The sequence below is a fragment of the Pavona decussata genome, unplaced genomic scaffold (genome assembly GCF_977016875.1).
Source record: "Pavona decussata unplaced genomic scaffold, jaPavDecu1.1 SCAFFOLD_54, whole genome shotgun sequence".
NCBI lineage: Eukaryota > Metazoa > Cnidaria > Anthozoa > Scleractinia > Agariciidae > Pavona > Pavona decussata.
Genome location: NW_028145476.1, coordinates 422938 through 443749, shown reverse-complemented (window position 1 = coordinate 443749; position 20812 = coordinate 422938). Strand labels below are relative to the sequence as shown.

At 39.8% G+C, this 20812-nt stretch overlaps 2 protein-coding genes and 1 long non-coding RNA gene across 7 annotated transcripts in view; 1 reads left to right on the top strand and 2 right to left on the bottom strand.

Moving 5' to 3' along the window:
* Positions 1-148: 148 nt before the first annotated feature.
* LOC146480220 (uncharacterized) lies at positions 149-3243 on the bottom strand. Its single transcript, XM_085109938.1, has 3 exons — positions 2871-3243; positions 929-1962; positions 149-843 (listed from the first exon to the last, which is right to left on the bottom strand). Exons 1-3 carry the CDS (start codon positions 3211-3213, stop codon positions 610-612), a joined length of 1611 nt encoding a protein of 536 aa, XP_084966064.1. The 5' UTR covers positions 3214-3243; the 3' UTR covers positions 149-609.
* Positions 3244-4667: 1424 nt separating this feature from the next.
* On the bottom strand, positions 4668-9947 carry LOC146480219 (small ribosomal subunit protein eS4-like). The gene is made up of 6 exons (XM_085109949.1): positions 9872-9947; positions 9661-9738; positions 8771-8951; positions 7997-8094; positions 5814-6060; positions 4668-4900 (listed from the first exon to the last, which is right to left on the bottom strand). The coding sequence occupies exons 1-6, from the start codon at positions 9914-9916 to the stop codon at positions 4710-4712; spliced, it is 840 nt and encodes a 279-aa protein (XP_084966075.1). The 5' UTR covers positions 9917-9947; the 3' UTR covers positions 4668-4709.
* Positions 9948-9951: 4 nt separating this feature from the next.
* Positions 9952-20812, top strand: part of LOC146480217 (uncharacterized) — a 33182-nt gene continuing 22321 nt past the window's right edge. The window contains exons 1-4 of one of the 5 annotated variants that reach the window (XR_014864763.1): positions 9952-9999; positions 10648-10676; positions 10743-10999; positions 15170-15231. This is a non-coding gene — a long non-coding RNA (uncharacterized LOC146480217). Of the gene's footprint in view, positions 10000-10647; positions 11014-12531; positions 12643-15169; positions 15232-20812 lie in introns of all 5 variants that reach the window. The other 4 variants (XR_014864762.1, XR_014864761.1, XR_014864759.1 and 1 more) reach the window with 4 other exon arrangements.

Here is a 20812-nt window from a genome sequence, read left to right as displayed (position 1 = left end):
TTTGTTGTATTAGTAGAGCAGCTTTGTTACTTTCTAATGATTGTCGCTAAACTGGTCTCAATCACAACGAGGCAATCAGAACTCGGAACGGTGGATAGCCAGCCTGCATGCAACCGGTGCCAAGCGCGGGAAAATTATCATAAGGGAAGTGCGAGTGGTTTTGGGTTTTGATTGGCTGAGCGTGTTTCAGGGCCAGCAGTAGAAATGAATGAATACTGCGTGGCCTTGTGCAAGGATGATTAACGCGAATCTGAGATTAGATGTTCAATAAAGTTTGTCAGTTCTCTTGTTTAAGTCGTTTTTGCTTGCTTGGCATCCAACTAAAAAACGTAGGTCCGAAAGAATTTACAGGAATGCACGTATTTATAAAATCGATCTAAGTTAAAATCTGAATTCCGTGTTGAAACTAATGTCTTGAAAGCAACCGAACTCTTATGATAAAGCCAACGGTTCTTCGCTTGGATGAAAATTATTCAGTACTTTTAAAAAACCAAGCTGACCCACCTCACGACAACTTAGTCTTATATTGCAACAAATCTCGAAATTCCACAGAATACACTAGTCACACGACATTAAGTTTTAATATTCTGGAACCGACTATCCTCCACTTTAACTCCAAACTTGTGTTGGCCAAGGCTGTGCTCTGCGGTAACCGTGTTCCTTCTTGCCGACATTAATACATTTTCCCGGTTCTACAAGACTTTTTCTCTCGCTTCTTCTCGTGCTAAGATCCACGCCGCTACTACACCTCCACCTTTGTTTTGTTGTTTGAAGACATTTTGTACGTTCAACTTTAGCAAAGAATTGATCCATTTTCTGCCTCGTCTCTTTGTCGACCTCTTCCTAATGGCAAAACGAGAAATTGGTTACGGACCAAACCAGTGCCCCGTAGGTACCATTATCTTACACCTCGGCTTGGAGGTCTCACCTGAGATTTTCTTTTCTGAGAGCTTTGAAGTCCCTCCACTTGAAACAGCTTTACTCCTGAGCTTCGTGTCCTGTTTAGTTTTTCCTTGTCTTTACTTCGATCAACGCAGTTTTCTTTCTTACCCTTTCGTCTCGCTGGTTTACGTCCTTCTTTAAAATGCACAAATCTGTAATTCTGTGATGTTTGTGAATCCCGGTCTCTTTCAGACAAACCAGTACGGCTAGAGAGGATGGATTTCTCGTTCTTTCTAGCCGGGTCATCTGAGGAAGCTGAAAGCACAGTTAGCTTTTCTGGTAGTCTAGTTTTCTTGCTTAGTTGGCTAACCGTTTGCAAACTTGTTTCGTCTTCTCCGAGTTCGCATCTGTCTATAGGCTCTTCAGAAGTCCAACTGACAGTTTGCGCAAATCTTTCTCGCAATGGAGCGGTCTCCTGAGAGCTTAAACACCACTCACTGATGCGCGACTCGGTGGATGAATTATCGGAGCTCACCCCTTCAGAACTAACTGTTTTTAATCTGCTAATACAACTGTTTTGATTGTCTGTAGTATCACCATCTCCACATCTGATGGTTTCAAGAAGATTTTTGCTTGAGCGAGACTGCGCAGCCCTTTCCACATTTCCTTTAAGCTTCAGACTTTCATCGCTGTCCAAACGAACGGGTTTGTTTTCATGTTCGGTTATTTGACCCGCTTTCTTAAAACGCCCCTGACCCAAATTAAGTGAGCCAGTTTTGTCACCAACATCAGTTGGAACGCCTGTTCTCTTCGATAGTAATGCCGTGCCGTTCTCAAAATCGGCGCATAATATTTCCAACAAAGTTAAGTCGGATGGTTTGGTTTTCTTCTTGGAATCTTGTTTCCCGTTATTGTTTCTCTCTCTGTTTCGTTGCAAGTGGCTTGAACCTTGGAGAGCTTGGTTCGATCCACCGCGAAGATGTAATGACTCTGATGGTATTTGAATATTCCGACTTGAAGGTTTCTGCGAGTTGCTAGAGGTGGTTGCGTCTTGGAAGGCTGTGTCTGTTTTCAAATTTTCTGATGAACAAAGTGTGAAAGTTAATTATCAGTACAACGAAATTATTTATGTGCATTAAAAGAAGTGTGATGTGATGTTTTTAGCCTGGTGAATAAACGATGACTTATTTTTTCAGCCAGTGACTACTGAAAGCGTACTCGAAAAAGAAAATCCGCCTCCCTAAAACAGGGTCGAACTTGCGCCCTGACTGAAAAAATACGTCTATCAGAATTGTTTATGTTTAAACTTGACAGCTCCGCAGATTTAGTGCAACTCTATCAAGAACAAGATTGAGGTTTGTGGGGAACTCCCCCCGCGCACCCCTCATTTCATTCTGTTCTGTTGTGGAATTTTGTGTTGCAACTGAGTTCGCCGGTCTCTCCTCGATATTTTGGTAAATGAAAATGACTGTATTGAAACGCCTATCACAGTACAGAAAATGGGTCTCGCAAATTAGTTTCAACTCGTTAATTTTTGTTTTTCGTTAATTTTCGACTTCCACCCCCCCCCCCTTTTTTGTGTGTGTTACCCGTGATTTCTCTACCTTCCCTAAATTCTATTTGTTCTGTCTTTGATTGTAATAACTGTAATAATATTTATTTTGTTGTAAGTCTGGCCCACCTAGATTAGCTCTCGCTACCTGCGGGCCAGTCTCTCTGTTTTTGCTAATTTTTTGAATATTTAAATAAACTTGCAGAGGTATGAAGAGGCATAGTTAATAAGAAGGGCGCCAGAACAACTTCTGGTGCTCAGATGACCTCAATTACGTCAATTAGCACTCCAAGACACTTGAATAAAGTGAAGTGATTTCAAAATTGAAAGTGCGGCAAAACACTCTCAGAATTGATCAGGTGCGGTAACAATGAATTCCAGGCAAAAACGTTTAAGAAGTTTTTGGTAGAAAAAGCGATACTGAAAAGAAACCAACCTTCCTCATTGTGCTCCATATTAACATGCGTGATCCAACTCGTTTCTCTCTTGTCTCCGTTCGCATGAAATCTTTCCCCATACTGACTGTACTGTTCTCCACATTTCACCAGCGGCTTTACGGACATTTTGAATACGTGCGTTTCTTCTCGCAGTCGATTAAGGCATTGTTTCTTCTCCTTCTCTAGCTTGTTCATAAGAACTTGCAGCCTGTAGCCCTCGAGCGAGAACCCTTTAAAAAACCTCTCTATAGAATTTTCCATGTCCTCAAGGTTTCCTTGGCGGAGCACAACTGACTGTTTGCTAGTGTTTGTTGAAGAGACGTTACATTTACATGACGACATAGTCAACGTATCTGACGTAATAATCGCAGTTTGCGCGCGCTTGTGCGCGAGCGACCAACACGCGCAACTGACAACCTCTCTCCACCCCTAAGCTCCATTCTCGTCTCCAGGACTCTCGCATTTTTTATTATTGTTGCGCGGATCCAACCAATGTCACGATTTTTCGGTGGTAGGTTTTAGGGGGGCTATGGAAAATTCCCTCCAAAGTAGAGCAAGGCAAATTAAATAGGATGGCTTTGTGAATCTGACCCGGGGATAGCATCCGTTATTTCGCTTCTTGAGGTAGTAACATTAACTAGAACAGAAATGAACTGATGTTACATGGCTTGCTACTAACAGCCTGTGGTGATTTCCTTATAACATTGCAGCGGTAGAAAAAGTTATTTACCATCCATGGTCGGACTGTTAAGTTAGTATAGCCAGTAGCCTTTAGGCCACTGAAGACTTTGCACATAGTCCTTTCTGTACAGATCTCCGGTTTTCATTGTTTAGAGAAATCTTCCTTATGCAATCGTTGCTTAAAAAAAACTCGGAACTCTACCAACACTGACCGTGCGTCTGGCTCTACCTAATTCACTGAAAAAGTCAGTGGATATTACAGATATGCCGCAGAGTTGAGGGATATCCTGTAATTCAGTCGTGTTTCCACGTGGCGCATTGTAAATGTATGACATGCGTGAGGCCATGGAATGTTTTGCTTCCCATCTCCAGACAAACACAACTTCGATGCATTGTCACTTCGAAGTTTCCACGTACTTTGTATGAACCAGTCGTCTGTATCACTGCCCTGACAATGCTTTTTAAGAGTGATATTAAACCACTTGCTGTATACATGACAATCATTGCGAAGACAATCAAATTCAGCTGGGCATAGTTAGTAGAGGGGACTAACTATGAGCTGGGTAAACAAAAATCTTTCTTTTTTAACCGAGGCGATGGCAAGCAAAACATTTTATGGAGTTGGTCTCATAGGAAATCAAACAGTCCTCTGCAGAAAATTCTCCCCCTTTCCCAACTGGGCATATAATTTATGGTAAGGTAAGGGTGACTATATAGAGGGTTGGGTGACTATATGAAGGGTTAGGGCTATGTGGGTGACTATATGGTATGTTACCATGAATTACTTGCCCCAACTGCTTGCTGATAGATTGGGTGACGAAGAAACCCCTGCTAAAAGGGTTCCATCCAGGGGAAGACAGTCAGAGAAAGGGAGAGCAAAACAGGTGAACAACCAGCTTTCCATGCAGATTAAATTGGCCTGTTTTAACTTTCTTTTGCCTCAGTAAACTACCTGGCCTTTAGCCTCCTACCTACACATTCTTTGGCTAGTCACGCCATGCATTCATCCACGGAGGAGTGCGTGACGTGATGTAGGAGACTTCCTGGCCTTGGGTGTCTTGAGGATTTCAAATCATTTAAATGAAGGTAAACGAAACAACACGCATCATGCAAAATGCTGTAATTCTGAACTTTAATTACTGGTCCTTCTGTGTCATTTACATGGAGCTCATTTTGGCCTTCTCTTGCAGCCTTCTGTCTCGCTCCTCAGCAATAGTGAGCCTGATTCCTTTACCCTTGGGGAGGCTCACGTGAGGCTTGTTTGTCTTGCCAATGATAAAGATGTTACTGATTCGCGTGGCAAACTGGTGACCTGTGTTGTCTTTGACATGAACAATGTCAAATGAACCTGAAATCCACAAACAATGAAATTTCAATGTTCAACCAACTCTTCACTTGGAGCCACCTCAACATCATCAAAGCCTATTATTTTTTGCCCTCCTCGTGAAAACCACTTCTTTCAACAAGGAGGATGAAGAAACATGCACAATTCAAATAAATTACTCAATGCCATGTGTTCAAGGTTTACTAAATAACTTAGGCAAGATCACAAAATATTTGAGTTCTTTTTAATTACAGTGGTTACCCCTAACATGGAACCTACTGCCTTCAAAAGAGTGGGATAAAGTTGGGTTTTGGCCGCTGTCAATCAAACAAACCCACTAAAGCTATTTTGAATTCTGACAAGATTTCAAGGCAACAGGGCCAAAAGAATTGACAATTTAACCAGCTACGACAAAATGTTATTCAAATTGATTTCTGAGGCAGTTCAAGCTAAAGGTGTCATTTAGTGCATACCATATTTTTAATGAAATCTTTTCATTGCACATGAAAATATGCTAACTCGCGTTCATCGTTGACTTTGCAAACTATCATGTGCAGTGAAGTTAAAAAGTCTTACAACTTGCAAAAAAATGCCCTTTCTTTTAGCTTTAGCTGGCTTGGAAATCAACTGTCAGCTGGTAAAAATGTCTTGAATGTTTGATTTATCCACAGAGTCGTTAAGTAAAGGTAAATTAGCCACTGTAGAGGTTTGAGTGCTGACATTTCAAGCGTTAGCCCTTCATCAGAGCGGTAACATTGGCAAAATTGACAGTTTTTTGGCTCTGTTGCATGGACATCTAGCCAGAATTCAAAAGGATTTCAATGGCTTTTCTTTGAGCTACATCCGCCAAAACTTCACTTTGTCGGCTTGTTTTCAAGGTGGCGGGTCGTATGTTATGTATCAGCATTGTAGTGAACCAAGCAACAGTATAACATACCGGCATGTCTTTCACGGTGAGTGACAACACCAACTCGGCCCATGTTACGGCCACCGACAACCATGGCAAGATTTCCAGTGTCAAACTTGATGAAATCAATGATCTTGCCAGTCTTGATCGCTACGACAACAGTATCCTGGACAGCAATCAAGGGATCAGGATAGCGGATGGTGCGACCGTCGTGTGTGACAAGGTAGGGGATACCCTTGGCACCAGTGGCAACACGTCGCACCTGACCAAGCTTGTACTATAAGGCAAGACAGAAGAATGTTAGAAATATATATTAAAGAAAGAAACAAGACCCACTGAGACATGGTTGTCAAACCAGCGATGACAAACTAACAAGAAGCAAACAGCACATCTTTCAGAATGTACTGTTCACGGTGGCACCAATGCCAGTGTAAACTGATTAATCAGTCTCTCTCTATAGCTACAATAAAAGTTAAACACTAAGATGAAGGAGCATCAGTAGTAACACAATAGAATCAGGGCTGATTCATACTTCAAATTTCTGCAATTATTAAACATCACTTGCTCCATACCAATGAAAAATAACATCCCCAGGGAGAAACAACACACACATTACCACCAGCTTCACCTGTTAACTGCTAGTTTCAGACCGATTAATTTTGATTTAAGAACTGTATCTTTACCTCTTGAGAATTTGTTTTTTGGCACATGCAAAGAAATAATAAAATTATTGAAGAGCTGAGTAATGAAAGAGCCTATATATGCATTTTTAGGCTAAATTTGATGAGGAAGAATTAAATCATTTCTGCAGTGAAATCAGCCTACCAACAAACAAATTATTGTTACAGCAAGTGCGTAACAATTGGATAACTTGTTCAATTTTTGTTTAAATTGGATGTATTTCAAAATTTGGCCTAAAACTGCACATACAGGCCCTGTTTGCACTGAGTCCTTCAATTATTCATACAAGCATCACAGAAGCTGAAATGGACTACAGACGGCTTAGTCATGGTTCGTACAACTTCAGACAAACAAAATTCAAGGTCTTTTCAAGGACTTTTCAAGGAGAAAAACTAGTTTTCAAGGACCAATGTTTATTCAGTATATCAATATTTGTGTCCCCTTTTTACACCTAAAACACTCAATTCAGTCATAACTTATTTCCGGTTTTCAAAAAGTTCAGCCTTGATTGGTGAAGTTAGTCTCTGTAATGAAATTCTGTAAAATGATCAACCACCGGCTATTTTACTTGCACTTACGTCTGAGGTACAGAAATAAATTTTGAAATGCAGATACAGCAATACAATATTGTTCAACAAATATGATAAAATTTTTATGTTTCAGCAGCCTTTTAGAGCTTCCAACTTTCCATTTAGTTTGTCCTCAACTTCTTGCAGTGGAATAGTCCTATCTTTGGCTGCTTTTCTATTAAAGAGCACTGGACTTATTGGCAAGAGTCAGCTGCCAAGTTTCTTCAGCTTTGACACTCAAATCATTTGTTGACTTCACAAGTGAGTCTATATCCAGTTCCAGCGTTTCTTTTTGTGTTTCTCTCCTTTCATGTAAGACTTCAAGGCTCTTTCTCCCATGCTTTCTATGTTGATCTCTTCATTACAAACACAACATATGGTCTTGTGTTTGTCGCCTTTGAATCCTTTCACTCAGCTTAACTTTGCACCAGTTAACCATTTACGATTAAATACACATTTGCCGATTGCTCATTTAAATTGCAAACGAAGGGAAAATCAAAAATACCTCGCTTAAAAAAACGCTACACATGACCGATCACATAGCCCCTGAAAACAAACGCATGTGGTGGACAAACCCACATGACCTGGTGAGACATACATGAAATTGAGGCAAAGGTCAAAGTTTGCTTCATGTATTCTTACATGTGTTATACCAACCATTTGTCCCATTGTTATCGCCAGTTATTAGTCGTCAATGCACAAATTTACCCGGCAAAATCAAATTTTTCAGAAAAGTGATACCGAATAAACAAATTACGAAATTTCAAGGACTTTTCAAGACCTAATAAAGAAATCAAGTACTTTTCAAGGACCTTAACCGAATTCAAGGACTTTTCAAGACGACTACTAAAATTCAAAACCTTTTCAAGATTGTACGAACCATGCTAGTTGAATGAGTCTTTCCATTGTCAGACTCGGGCTCATCTTTATTAGCGACAAAGTAACCAGTATTCCAACACTAACCTTAGCTTCTTCGTTGGTGACGCGGTGAACAGTGAAGCGACCTTTCACGTCATACAACAGACGGAAATTCTCACCAGTCTTGTCGATGGTGATGACATCTACAACAAAAACAATCAGGGCACAATGGTGCATTATTGAATTAGCCCTTTATGGCTCCCCTCCCATCTGAAAAAGGTTGCATACTGGAGGAATGTCTTGCTGGCCATTACCTGTTCTAAGTGCAAGTGGAGACTGGGGATGAGATTTTAAATTTTCATTTAATCCGAAATTGGAGTCCATCATAAGAAAGGTCACATTAAAATTGGTCAGTTTTACTTAGTTTGGGGTTCTGTCGTTAGATTGCAACCATATAGAAGGCTTTCAAAAATCGGAAAAAATTAGAGACATTGTATGGATTTGGGGGACGCCATCTCAGAATTAGAGACATCTGTATGGACTTTGGGCGACCTTTGACTGGTCACAATCAGGTTACTATGCAATGAAACAAAACCAAACTTGGTAAACTTACTAATTTTTATGCGATCTTTTTGGCAATGGCGTTCATTTCTTAAATTTGAATGCTGTGTAAACTAGGGCCCAGTCTCTTTATGAACTTCAAAACTGGCCATTGCTACGAACACTACTAAGACGAAATTGAAAGGAAGTTTCTTGCCCTGAATTCACTTTCTTGAACATACCAAGCTATGGCTTGTTACAGTGATGTTAGGCAACGGTTAAAAGTATAAAAACTACACCATTTCGACAAATATCTTGTACTCTCAAGCAAACCCTTACCCATGAACCCAGCTGGAAAGGTAATGTCAGTCCTGACTTTGCCATCAACCTTAATCAGCCTTTGCTTAAGAATCTTTTTCACCTCGTCATATGTCAAAGCATATTTGAGGCGATTCCTGAGGAAAACAATGAGAGGCAAACATTCTCGCAACTTGTGGGGACCAGTGGACGGACGTGGTGCCTAAAACAAAGACAAGAAGTTTGTTTTATTATACCAGCGATAACCAGAGAAGAATAGTAACAAATAACTTGCTTATAAATTTATAGCACCATTTCCATTGCTGTCTGATGTGGTAAAAGTACAAAATGGAGCTAAATATTGAGTCATTTCAAAAGCAGATAAACTATGATCATTTCTCTCAAAAATGTGAATTTATAACTGGTTACGAAGTGTATTTTTGATGCAAATAGACAGATAAAAGGCAGTAAAAGAGTATTCATGTTCGTGATTGCATGTCTGTGTGTCCCCCACTTTCAATTTAGCCATTTTGAGTGTCAGGGAATTTGAGTTGAACATGCAGGTTTTTAAGAAATACAACCAAGAGCATAGTATTTACCTCCCTTTTTGTACGATGTATCAATTCAATACATTGTAAACAGGCAAGGGAGGTAAATAATACTAAAGAAATAAAACTTTCAGATGGGAAAATTTTGTTCATATAAACCCAATTCTTAGTTCCAAGTCATATTTTCAACTTGGGACTCACTGAAACGGTTTCTAGTAAGCTTTCTTGATAATTGTCTTATTCACAGAATTCAACATTGAATAAGAACCCATCGACAGGAAACAACTTAATTCTCAGCCGACGATATGGTCAAGCAAAACCGATTTTAAGCTATTTAGTCAGATAACAGAGGCAGATACTACAATCAATAAGAGGCATACTTACAAAAGTACCAGACAACTTATCAAGCATCCAATGATGCGGAGCATTTAAGCGCTTTAAATGCTTCTTCGGACCACGAGCCTAAAAAATAACATGACAGCACAACATTTCAATGACCGCGCTATCAATTCATATCATTTTATTTGAAGAAAATTGACATGATCGCCGCAGATGAGACGGATAAAATATTACACTTCAACTTTTCAGTACTAACCATGATGGCGATGAGAAGGAAAGAGACCGCATCCCAGAGTTCCATGCGATTTGAGTCGTCCCACGATGCATTGTTGTCAGCGGCGAAAGAAAAATGGCGGACCGCTTGAACATAAATTGACAACTAGGGTAAGTTTCACCTTCATTTGGTCTTGATCCCTGTTTTTATGATTGAATGTGGGAGCAGATGGTATGATTTATCAAATGGACATCAGCTGTTCCAGTGAAACTTGCAGCTTGATGTTACAACATGATGTTCCCGGGCGATGTTTGATCAGTGTGTTCAAGTACACCTCCGTGCACTTTGTACAGCCCTGTTCCGTTGCGGATCCAAACAACAATTAGACAGGAGTGAAATGTGGGTAATACGCTGTAAACGGATGCAGGTCGTTCCCATTTACGGACGTATAAATTGTTTCAATGGTCTTCCTGTAGAGATCTGCATTGGATATTTTGTTTGGCCAGAAGATGCAGCAGATTTTCTAGAGGCATCCACCGTGGAAGGAGTCCATCTTTCACCACTTACCAGCACTCTGAGCCATACAGTAAATTAAAGTGCTTTGTTTTGAAATAAAAATGGAAAGTTTGCCTATAATCATAGGACTTTATTGCATACAAAGTGCAAAACAGCAGATAAATCATTGGAGCAATGTTTTCCTGAACGATTTCAAGGCCACATGCAAAAACTCCGGTGAATCTGAGCTAAAACAGCAAAACGTGATTGATGTGCACTGTAGGTTGGTTAATAATTTACACTGGACCCTTCAATTCATACAGGTTACCATCCATCTGCATAGGAAGTGATGGTAAAACAACCCAATTAGTGTGACGATCTTTGGAGGAACTCCGTATTAATACAAAGTCTTCCACAGGGCGTCTTGTTACAAGCTGCCAAATGCTTTCCTGAAGTCAATAAAGTTGATGTGCAGCATGGTTTTCCTATAAACACACTCCGGCACTTTATTTCCTGGCGCTTGCCTGTTCTTACCTTGGCTTGGTGTCAGTACATGCAGCTGCATCAATTCTGCTCAATAAGAGTCTGCAGAAGACTTTGGATGGTGTAGAAAACAGTGTGATGTCTCACCATTTGTCACAGTTTTGAAGGTCACCTTTATTGGGAAGCTTTTAAGTAAGTGAAAGCAAGTGTGTAGCCACACAGGTTCACCTTTAGTTAGTGAAACATTTTAGTTTTTCATTTCTAGTAAGAGTTTTTAGCTAACTTAAGCCCAGTGGCTAGTAAAATGTCTGATTTTTCTAGCCAAAACAAACTTTTCATTCACATGTAACCTGCAATCAGGCGTTCTTTTTTTCAGGGAATACGAAAGTGTGGCAGCACGAGAGTCGACGGTTGGGAGAAGGGAAGAAAACACATTTTTTTTTTCTTCCCTTCTCTCGACCACCAACTCTCGCGCTGCCACACTTTCGGGCCCCCTGAAAAAAAGAATGCCTCATCGCAGGTTAATTCACATGCGGTGGGTCGGCAGATTCTGCCATTTGTCACTTTCGTACCAGGTAAACTTAGAAAAGTGAATCGTTTGTTTCCTTTTTAACTGTTTCAACTTATTGTAATATTATTACTTTAATATTATTAAAGTAGTGAAGTCTGTGAAATCCTGCTAACAGTCTTTGTTATGATAATTATTAGCTTGTCTTCTCTCAGTTTGCATATACAGTCAACTCTCTCGTAAGCGACCACCCTTGGGTCACGACAAAGTGGTCGCTTATGGGAGGTGGTTGCTTACGGGAAAGATCAACAAAATAAGCCTAATACTAGATTGATTAATTAATTACATATTATAAAGATTACCTTATCAGCTAAAATAAGGCGAATAGTCACATTTTCTACTGAGACAATGGCATTTCTATTCTATGGCTTAAGGAAAAGATTGAAAGGACTAGCATATTTCATGTTGAATAGCGCCTGAACAGTCTATTCATTCTTCTGATGAAACTTTGTATAACATTTTGGAACAGATCACTGTAACAATTCCCGTTTACCTACAGATCTAATTATAGCCATCTTCACTGTCTGTAAACTGTTATTATTTGTCAGCAGCCCGGGGTAGCATCATTAAAAATTGAACGTTTGTCACTTCTGTGTAATGATTTACTAACAATTAACGTGATTTTGTTGGGTGGTCACTTACCGGAAACAGAAAACAAAAGAATGTGTCAAATTTCTGGCCTAAAAAGTGGTCGCGGTCCCTTAAGAAATTTGAGTCGTGGTTGCTTATGAGAGAGTTCTTGAAACAGTATTTAACTGAGAAACAAAACGGTTGTTTACGAAGTGGTCGCTTATGAGAGGTGGTCGCTTAGGAAAAGTGGTTGCTATGAGAGAGTTGACTGTATATTATTTTTAAAAAATTTCATTTTTGTTTGACCTTGTAGTGCTTTACAATTTTTACCGGCCAAAATGGCTAGTGTAAGAGCAAATCAAACTTACTAGCCAAAACTGACTTTTTGCTAGTCTGTGATTAGTTGGCTACTGTTAGTCTCTAGCCCTGAGGGTTATGAGTTTAAATAAGTGAATGACCATTGAAGTTATGTATGCAACTTAAGTAATTGCAAAAACAAAAGCCTGAAAAAAATTCAGGTTTGAATGGGATTCAAACCCATGACCTCTGCAATACCATTACATTCCTTTTAAAAATTTATTAACAGAGCTATCAAGCCAACTGGGAGCTGGTCATTCATTATACCAATCAAGATGAAGTGATGGAAGTGGAGTATATGAATACATATAATTATTTTGAACTGCGCAGATGAAAGAACGTTAGTATATACAAATAACACTGTATGGATTCTTAGCCTGTGTACATCTGGGAGGAGGCAGATTTACAAAGGCTGTGTCACTGCCGTGTTTCTGCACTCACCATTTCCTTGTTCACTCTGGACTTTTTGCTCCAAGATCACACACATTTTTGTAACTAACCAATGTAACATTTAATTACCAACACTGGACACCATCAAACACTCATTTTCCATAACGACAGTCTGAATAGAACTGCATTCCTGAGGAGGTGGCCCTATCTGACTTGTTAAGGAGGTTTTGAGGCTGCAGTGTCAGCTCTTAATTAACTTTGTATTGTGGGGTTAGTTTTTGTTTTGTGACAGATCTCCTCCTCTTCCCCTTTTCTCAGAGAAAATGGAGCCTGGTGGAATGGGCTGAAATGTTTTACATTCCCATTACTCTCAATTTACCTCTTCCTCCAGTCTTTGCTTGAGCCCCACCCCCCTCTCCCTCTCCCAAGCTTTGCTTGAGCCCCACCCCCCTCTCCCTCTCCCAGGATTTGCTTGAGCCCCACCCCCCTCTCCTGCTCCCAGTCTTTGTTTGAGCCCTGGCCCCCTCTCCTCCTAAGTATGCAAAGTCCTAGATCCATTAGTGAGGTATACCCAACATCAGATCAGTATGATATCTTGTTAGTAGGGTGATGGTTAAAGCAAATTAGATCAGTAATGGGTGAGCTTTTCGCAAGTTTCTCTTAAATTCAGGGGGTATTAGAATATCTGAGAGACAGAATTTACATGCATATATTGCTTAGTTGAACCCTTAAGGGGGCTGATCCCCAAGGAACTGCCTTCAGTTGTAATCCAGGTATATCAAATTATCCCACCCGGAACTATAAAATACACAGTTGAACCTCCCCTTGCCAGCACCTCTCGTAAGCGACACCCTCTCTTAATTGACCACTTTTCCAAAATACCAAAATTTCCCCAGTTAAATCACTATGGTTGGAACCTCTCTTAAATGACAATCTCTCGTAGGTGAACACGACCACTTTTAGAGATGACAGTTTGCGATTTTCTTTTGTTTTTAACCTCCCATAAGTGATCACTTGTCACATACGTCCTCCTCTATGCCCGGTCAGAAGGTGGACAATTTGCCTTTCGAACATTTATCACATGTCAGAGGAGACATGAATGTCACAATCGGAGGTACCAGGTTTCCCAAAATAGACTTAGTCTTACCAAAATAGGTTTGTCCCATTCGCTGTGTTAGGTAATTTATCACAAACAAACCATCAACTTGGATACTGAAATTCTTTGGCAATATAAATTTGGAAAGTTTTAAAATTTTTTTGTGGCTAATAAAAGTTGTTAAATGGGTTTAGATGAGCATTGGTGCGTAGGGTTAATCTCTGGAGTTACCTCATGCTAATGAGCTCGAAAGTTAGACCCCTTGGGGTCTAACCTCTTGTAAGCGACCACTTCCCTTAAGCCACCATCGATCTAGGCTTGACATTTTGGGAGGTTCAACTGTATATTGAGACCAGTAAGGAGAAATTAACAAATCGAATGTGGTTTGGCATTGTCTGTACTCTTATCGACAACGATATTCGTCATCACGGTGGTCAAAATGTTGTGGAAATTCACGACAAATTTTGACCACTGTGATGACGAATATTATCAATAAGAGTGCAGACAACGCTAAACCACATTCGATTTGTTTTTTACCACAATATCAATGTCAAAGAAAATTTTTACAATAACTGTCAAAATTTCTGTGCGCCGATTGACGTGAGCAGCGTTGTCTAGACTCTTATCGACAAAGGAAAATTAGCCAATCAGATTGCGAGATTAGAAACAGTTGCGGTAAAATTGCATGTTGTCATTGGTAAAGTGAACCCATGCAATTCCTACTGAGTGTAAGCCCTTGCAAGGAAATGGGAGACTGCATAAGGCAGAGATTGAAAAAAGTCTTTGACTTCAGTGGGAATTGAACCCACATCCTCTGGATTTGATCGTCTGTACTCTACCAACTGAGCCACAAGGGCAGATGGGAACAAGTCGTGGGTGATTATGGTGGTAATTGTGGCAATGTGAATGTGAAGGCTACAAAATTAATAAATAAATTTTTCTTTGCCTTGTTTGGTCTCCATTTCCTTACTAGGGCTAATGCTCAGTAGGTATTTTATGGGTTCTCTTAACACTGGAATATACTCTGCAGAGTAAATTCTCTGATCCATCATTTGTGTCCTAAGCGCTAGCTATACAACATTCATTTGTAAAACTTTCTCAAACCTGGGGCCGGTTGTTCCAAAGCCGATTAACGCTAATTGGCGAGTAAAAATTAACCAAGGTTTTCATCTCGCTTATTTAAATGTTTTCAAGAGCTAATTTTAAGCTAATGGTAAAGAAAAGTTCAAGTCAAAACTAAAGGATAAAAATCTTTTGGAAGAATCTTTATTGATTACTATTAAACTTGAATCAAAGTTCATGTTAACCCAGGATTAGCTTAATCAGGCTTTGAACAGCTGGGCCCAGATTTGCTCAGTGTACTCTTTTATGTTTGTGGCAGGGTTTTCCTTCAAGCAAGTTAACAAGCAAGTGGCTGGACATAAAAGACAAAGTAAAAGGATGGTAAGTTTAACTGCTATTTGTACTTAGTGCACCAATTATGACAAAGTCAGAAAGAGGGTTTGAAACTTAGGCAGACCCACACTCAGTGTAGTTAGATTGGATCATGGTCAAGATCATGGTGGCTCTGCTCGACATCTTGATTGCACTATTGTGCAGTGATGCTGTTCTAAGGACATTGGCATTGTCTCCAACACAAGTTGTTACTTATGTGATGTAAAGCACCGTCACCATGCATTGTCTGTGAGAGGCACCATGGTCAAGTGCCCAGGGCGTGGAAATTGTAATCTGGATGTCCAGGGTTTAAGTTCCGCTCTGACCACTAGCTGGAGTTGTTTCTCAGTAGCTCTGAGTTCAACTCCTCAGCCACGCTAAATAGCCAGTTGGTCTGCTTCCTGCCAGCTGAGATTCTTAACCATGTTATGTTGTATTTGAAATATTATTTTGTTTCTTGCTGTTTGTTTCATAAAGGCTGAAAAGCTCTTTTCAGGGAGAGGATAATTAAGTTATAAAGTATGTTATTTCTATAATTATTGTTATGTTTGAAGATAGTAGAAGACTTTCGGTTGGTCTAGCTTTTTCACATTCTTCATGGATTGAGCTAGCCAGACTTGCCACAAGTTGATGTCTTAATAAGGCATGAAACATAAGTGATAAGGGACAGAGTTGCGAGATGAGTGACGAAGAGTATGATCTGAAATCAGGTCCATTTGTTCCTTTTGCATGGTAAACCATAACATGCATTAATCACCTTTTATTGTGCATCTTTGCTGTGAATTATTGTTGACTGGTACTTAAATTTTGATGTTGATTTGTTATTTATTTATTATCCTGCTACTTCATGTAATATCTTACTTTTAATTTATTGTTATCTTTATTAGCTAAAGTTAGCCATAGCTAATTTGTGATATTTAAACTTAAGGTTCCATCGTAATATTTGTTACACCAGCCGCCTTTATTTGCCTTTGCTATATGCCGTTACTGTACGCCTGCGGGTATAATAATATTGTAAAGCAAATTTTTATCAACAAACCATAATCATGTGCATTTTTGAACATTAATGTTACAACTGCCCACTGGCAGTATCTCAATAGAGAGTACAGTATGCCACGTGATTGAATTAAGGGCGCTCAAATTATTGTGTCATAATTTACAATTAGGAGTCGGCTAAGACACAAAATAATGCTTTATTTATAAGTATTTGGAAGCCCAAAGAGGAAAACTTTTCAAGGAAAAGCAACTGAGAAAACAAAATAATTGCTAATTTGAGTGACATTTGTAGGTGACAATTTTCACACCTTTCTGATCAAAAATTGAAACTTTTGAGTCCAAATTCAGATTCTACGGTAAAAAGTACCTCAAAGTAGTCTAGTTAACAATTTAAATGAAGTCAATGAGATATTACAAAAAAAGTCCTTTTTGGATGCATTTTACCCATATGGACCACCTTAAAGTAGCACCAGAAAGGTGATGGCTTCAACTTCCGTTTGGAGGACTCAGAATTCCTTTTCAGTTATTTGACTTGAGAATAGTTCTTCATTTATTTAATTTTATCCAAGTTGTTATTATGCTTCTCATATTTTCATTTCTTTATTATTGACATTGTTAAGCCTTGCAGTTCTAGCAGGGCATTCCTATGCCCAAAAATGCACCTAGCCCTGATTTTGTGTACTTTCAATATAAGACAGGCCTTTTTGTTGTTTTCATATGACTTCATGTTTGACAGAATTATTTGTGTTTTAGTAAGAATTTAGGGTAGGGGACACTTTGTGATGTCTATCATACAGTTCATGCATCTCATTAGCATGCATTTCTAAGTGAGGGCATTTGGCACCTAAGTTATATGGCCTCTCTCACCACTAGTCCCCCATAGCTCAGTGGTAGGGAGCACTCAATCGGAAACTGGAAGGTCCTGGGTTGATTCCTGCTGGGAAGGGAGTGGGTTTTTTTCGTGAGTTATTACACTTGAGAATGCTTCGTTTATTTCATGAAATTTGTTGTATATAAATTCATTACCATTCAAAAAAGTCAGTTTCCATTATTAAAGGCACCCTTAGGGCTGAGATTCACTGTGTTTGGGGAATTTTTTTTCTTTAATTTGAATGTTTTTATTCAGCTTTCTGTGTGAGACAAGAGAGCAAAATTAGTGCAGTTGAACAAATGCTGATCTCTCTCCAATTAGCATAAACTATTGACGAAACTCACAACTGTGTTGGCTACTGACACAAGGGCATTGTTATTCTCCGAGAGCGGAAATTGTTGAAAGCACAAAACAAAAGTAAAAACGCATCCTGTTCAGCGACGTTCAGTCTTGAGAGTTATTCTCGCACCCAGATGTGAGAAGATCTGGGAACGAGATTAGTCTTGAGTAGGCGGCATACTGGGTTTAATGCTTGAACAGTCAACGCACGTGTTGCGTAGGCTGAACCACGCAGAATTTTGTTGTCGAAACGGTTCGAAGGGGCTACGTCATGGGGATGTTCACGTTTGTTTGTCCAAACTGTGCTGAAATTAAACTAGAAGTTTTCACGCACACAATAATTACTGAGTATGTTCATGCAACACCAAGAGAGACTGGAGGCAACGACGGGGTACTCACTCAAGAAGTCATTTCGGTGCATTTAGAAGACCTTAGCCGACTTCAGACTTAATCGTGGTAAAAAATTTGGAATTTTCTGTGGCAAAATGTCATCTCAAGTCAAGGTTTCGTAACACTGGATTTAATCTTATTTCTCTTTTTTGGAGGGACGGTACGAAATCCGTTCAAGAGTGTTAAATTAGGCAAGCTGGCATTTTCGGAAAGCCAACAGCCGCCGCTTAGCGGGATTTCAGGGAGTAATATCTGCGATTTGAATGTTTAGCTTAAGAATCCCCACAAAACAGCCTTTGTTAGCTTCCATAACAATGATAATTTTTCCGGGAAATGATCTCGAGGAGCACAAGACTTTTAAAGCATGTTAGAGTGTTTCGAATAAATGTTGTCATTGCGCGGCCCTGATATCAAGTGATTGAGAGGGCAAAACCATGAGTCAGTTTTTTGTGATCTCCCAAAACGCAAGGGAAGAGCCCGACAGATTTTTCAAGTTTTATATATGATCCATTTCCATCCTGTCTATCGGAAATCGCAGTCAAATATTTATAGCTTCAGACAACTAGTTGAGTAATTTTAAACAAAAATCCCCGATTATTTTGGAATTTCCTTTCATTCGGATATGTCTTTAATAGCTTTTTAAAGTAATACTATAAATAGATTGCGTGGTCTTCAAGAAAGAGAAAATCGTGATCGTGAATCAGCCCGTAAAAAGGGTTCGCAATAGCGTGAAAAGAGCACTTCGCGACTGAGCTAAGCGAGATGAGGGTAATTTGGAGGAGCAGGTATGGCACAGTAGTGAGAGCACTCGCCTCCTATCCATGTGGCGCAAATTCGATTCCCGGCGTTGACATCATATGTGGGTTGAGTTCGTTGTTAGTTCTTGTCGCTGCTCCGTGGGTTTTACTCCGGGTTCTCCGGTTTTCAGTCCTCTTTGCACCAAAACCCTTCCAAATCCCATTTCGACCCGGAAACAGTGGATGAAGAGCCACACCGTGGATGTGCCACTGAAATTCCTATTTGTTTTATTTGTTACTCTTGAATTTCTCATTGCGCACTCAGTCATCCTACAAGCGAGCGAGATCTTCAGCTGCAATATTCCTGTGCTTCCTGCCCACGCACGAAAGGTGATCACTCTCCCAGGCAGCCGGACCTATTAACGTCACGTTACTATTTTAAACAGTTGTTTGTCTTTTCTTTGTGAGGGATTTCCTTTCCATCGTTCCACAATGCGTCCGTCTACTATGCCCCGAGAAAAAAGCGCATATGGAAAATCAATTTTGCAAGAAAAACATTTACTCTGGAAAAACAATCTCCGGTGGTAAAGTCAAGAGAAAAATTCGGCCTTAATCTATTTGCGTGAGCGCCCCGGAAAATTAAGGCCTTTGTTGCTGCGTGGAATTCATCATTTGCCTGGGGGAGATGACGCGTGTGTTGTTTTAACAAGCTTCCTTCCACACGTCGTGTCCATATTTTAATTGAATGCGCGTCAATTTAGCCTCCACGTGGATCGATAAGCGCATTTTAAAGTGTGTAGGCAGCTGGTAAAATATTCAATTAGCTGGTGAACAGCTCTTCAGGCGAAAATAAACATACCAAGAGAACCGCAAGGACACCATGATGTGTCATAGGCGTGTGTACATGATAGAAAATGGCAAAGTATTGTTCTTAAATATCCATGTGTAGAGAATTAAAAAAAATAACAGTACCGTGTAAAGGTACCGATCTTCAAAACACTTTGACATCCACACCCTGCTCAGAACTTTGATTTAAAAGGTTAATTTATCAAGTATTTTATCCACAGGCTGATAATTTTACTGTCTCGAGAGTATCCCTATAAATCCACTCGCTGATAAGGTGGCTAATCCGCCGTAAAGTATGTGAATAAGATCCAACATTGTGCGGACCAATCAAATGAAATCTAACGAAGAAACTTTCCTACGGGGCCAACTGCGCTGCTTCTCCTAGAAGGAATTCTCGCAAATTTCAATGTCACATTTGTACTTAAAATAGCTCTCCTAGATGGTAAAACCTTGTCGTCGATCATGTTTTTCCCGGGCGGTCTAAATCTGTCATCGAGTGTTTAGATGTTCATCAAGATCTGTAATTGGCGCTAAACTGTCGCAATAGGCGTGAGCGATTAAAAATGGGCGAAGAGATATCTTGCTTTGTTTGTTCAAGTGTTAGCTGTCATCAGCTTCGCGGCGATAATTCGTTACTGACGTGGAATGCCAGTGCGTAATTTGCAGTGGAAATTTAATCTTTCTTAAATGGATAACGCATCTCCACTTGAAGACTGAAGAGCGAACAGTGCAATGGTCAAGGCCTTATATATCGGCTGTCATCCACAGATCTAAAACGTTAGAACATAACATAACGGAGGCAGGATATTAAAAGCTAGAGCTTAATTTGTTCAAAGTTGAAAGCACCCTACAGAGAAATCTTGAAAGCTGTTGAGAATTTCTGACTATTGACATCTTGAGCTCAAATGAAACAGTGTTTTCGGTAATTCTAAATTCACTGTGACTAAGTGAAATTTGAAGCTGACACAATGAACGTTTATCATGCTATCATATCAAAGAACGTCGCTTGAAAAGAAAAAATATACCGTAGTTTGCTTTGCTCTGAAAATGGCTTTTGCTTAGTTTGAGACGAGCCTAACTCATGCTATATTTACTTCTTTAATGCGAACTGTTTAAGCGGAGGAAAAAAAGGCATAATCCAGAAAATACCGGGATGAATCACTATTTGCAAAGCAAAAGTCTTGCAAAAAGACAGTGACCTCATTCTACTTGTAGTGTTATACCGCAACACATGTTATACCGTATCAATCCGCTAAGATAATTATCTTAATTACCAACGCCATCTTGGCTTCGGTGAATAAACCACTTGCAGACCTGAAGGGCAGTTAGATATGATCTTGGGTTAACTCAGGTCGTAGACATCTTAGAAATCTAGGTACCGAAAGATAATGTGGAAGATTAATGGAGTCCA

Coding starts and splice junctions, on each gene's coding strand:
- LOC146480220 (XM_085109938.1), bottom strand. CDS start 3,213: ATGTCGTCATGTAAATGTAACGTCTCTTCAACAAACACTAGCAAACAG. Junction 1,963..2,870: donor TATGGAGCACAATGAGGAAG/GTTGGTTTCTTT, acceptor TTTGTTCATCAG/AAAATTTGAAAACAGACACA. Junction 844..928: donor CTCAGAAAAGAAAATCTCAG/GTGAGACCTCCA, acceptor TTTTGCCATTAG/GAAGAGGTCGACAAAGAGAC.
- LOC146480219 (XM_085109949.1), bottom strand. CDS start 9,916: ATGGAACTCTGGGATGCGGTCTCTTTCCTTCTCATCGCCATCATG. Junction 9,739..9,871: donor TCCTTCTCATCGCCATCATG/GTTAGTACTGAA, acceptor GTTATTTTTTAG/GCTCGTGGTCCGAAGAAGCA. Junction 8,952..9,660: donor ATAAGTTGTCTGGTACTTTT/GTAAGTATGCCT, acceptor TCTTTGTTTTAG/GCACCACGTCCGTCCACTGG.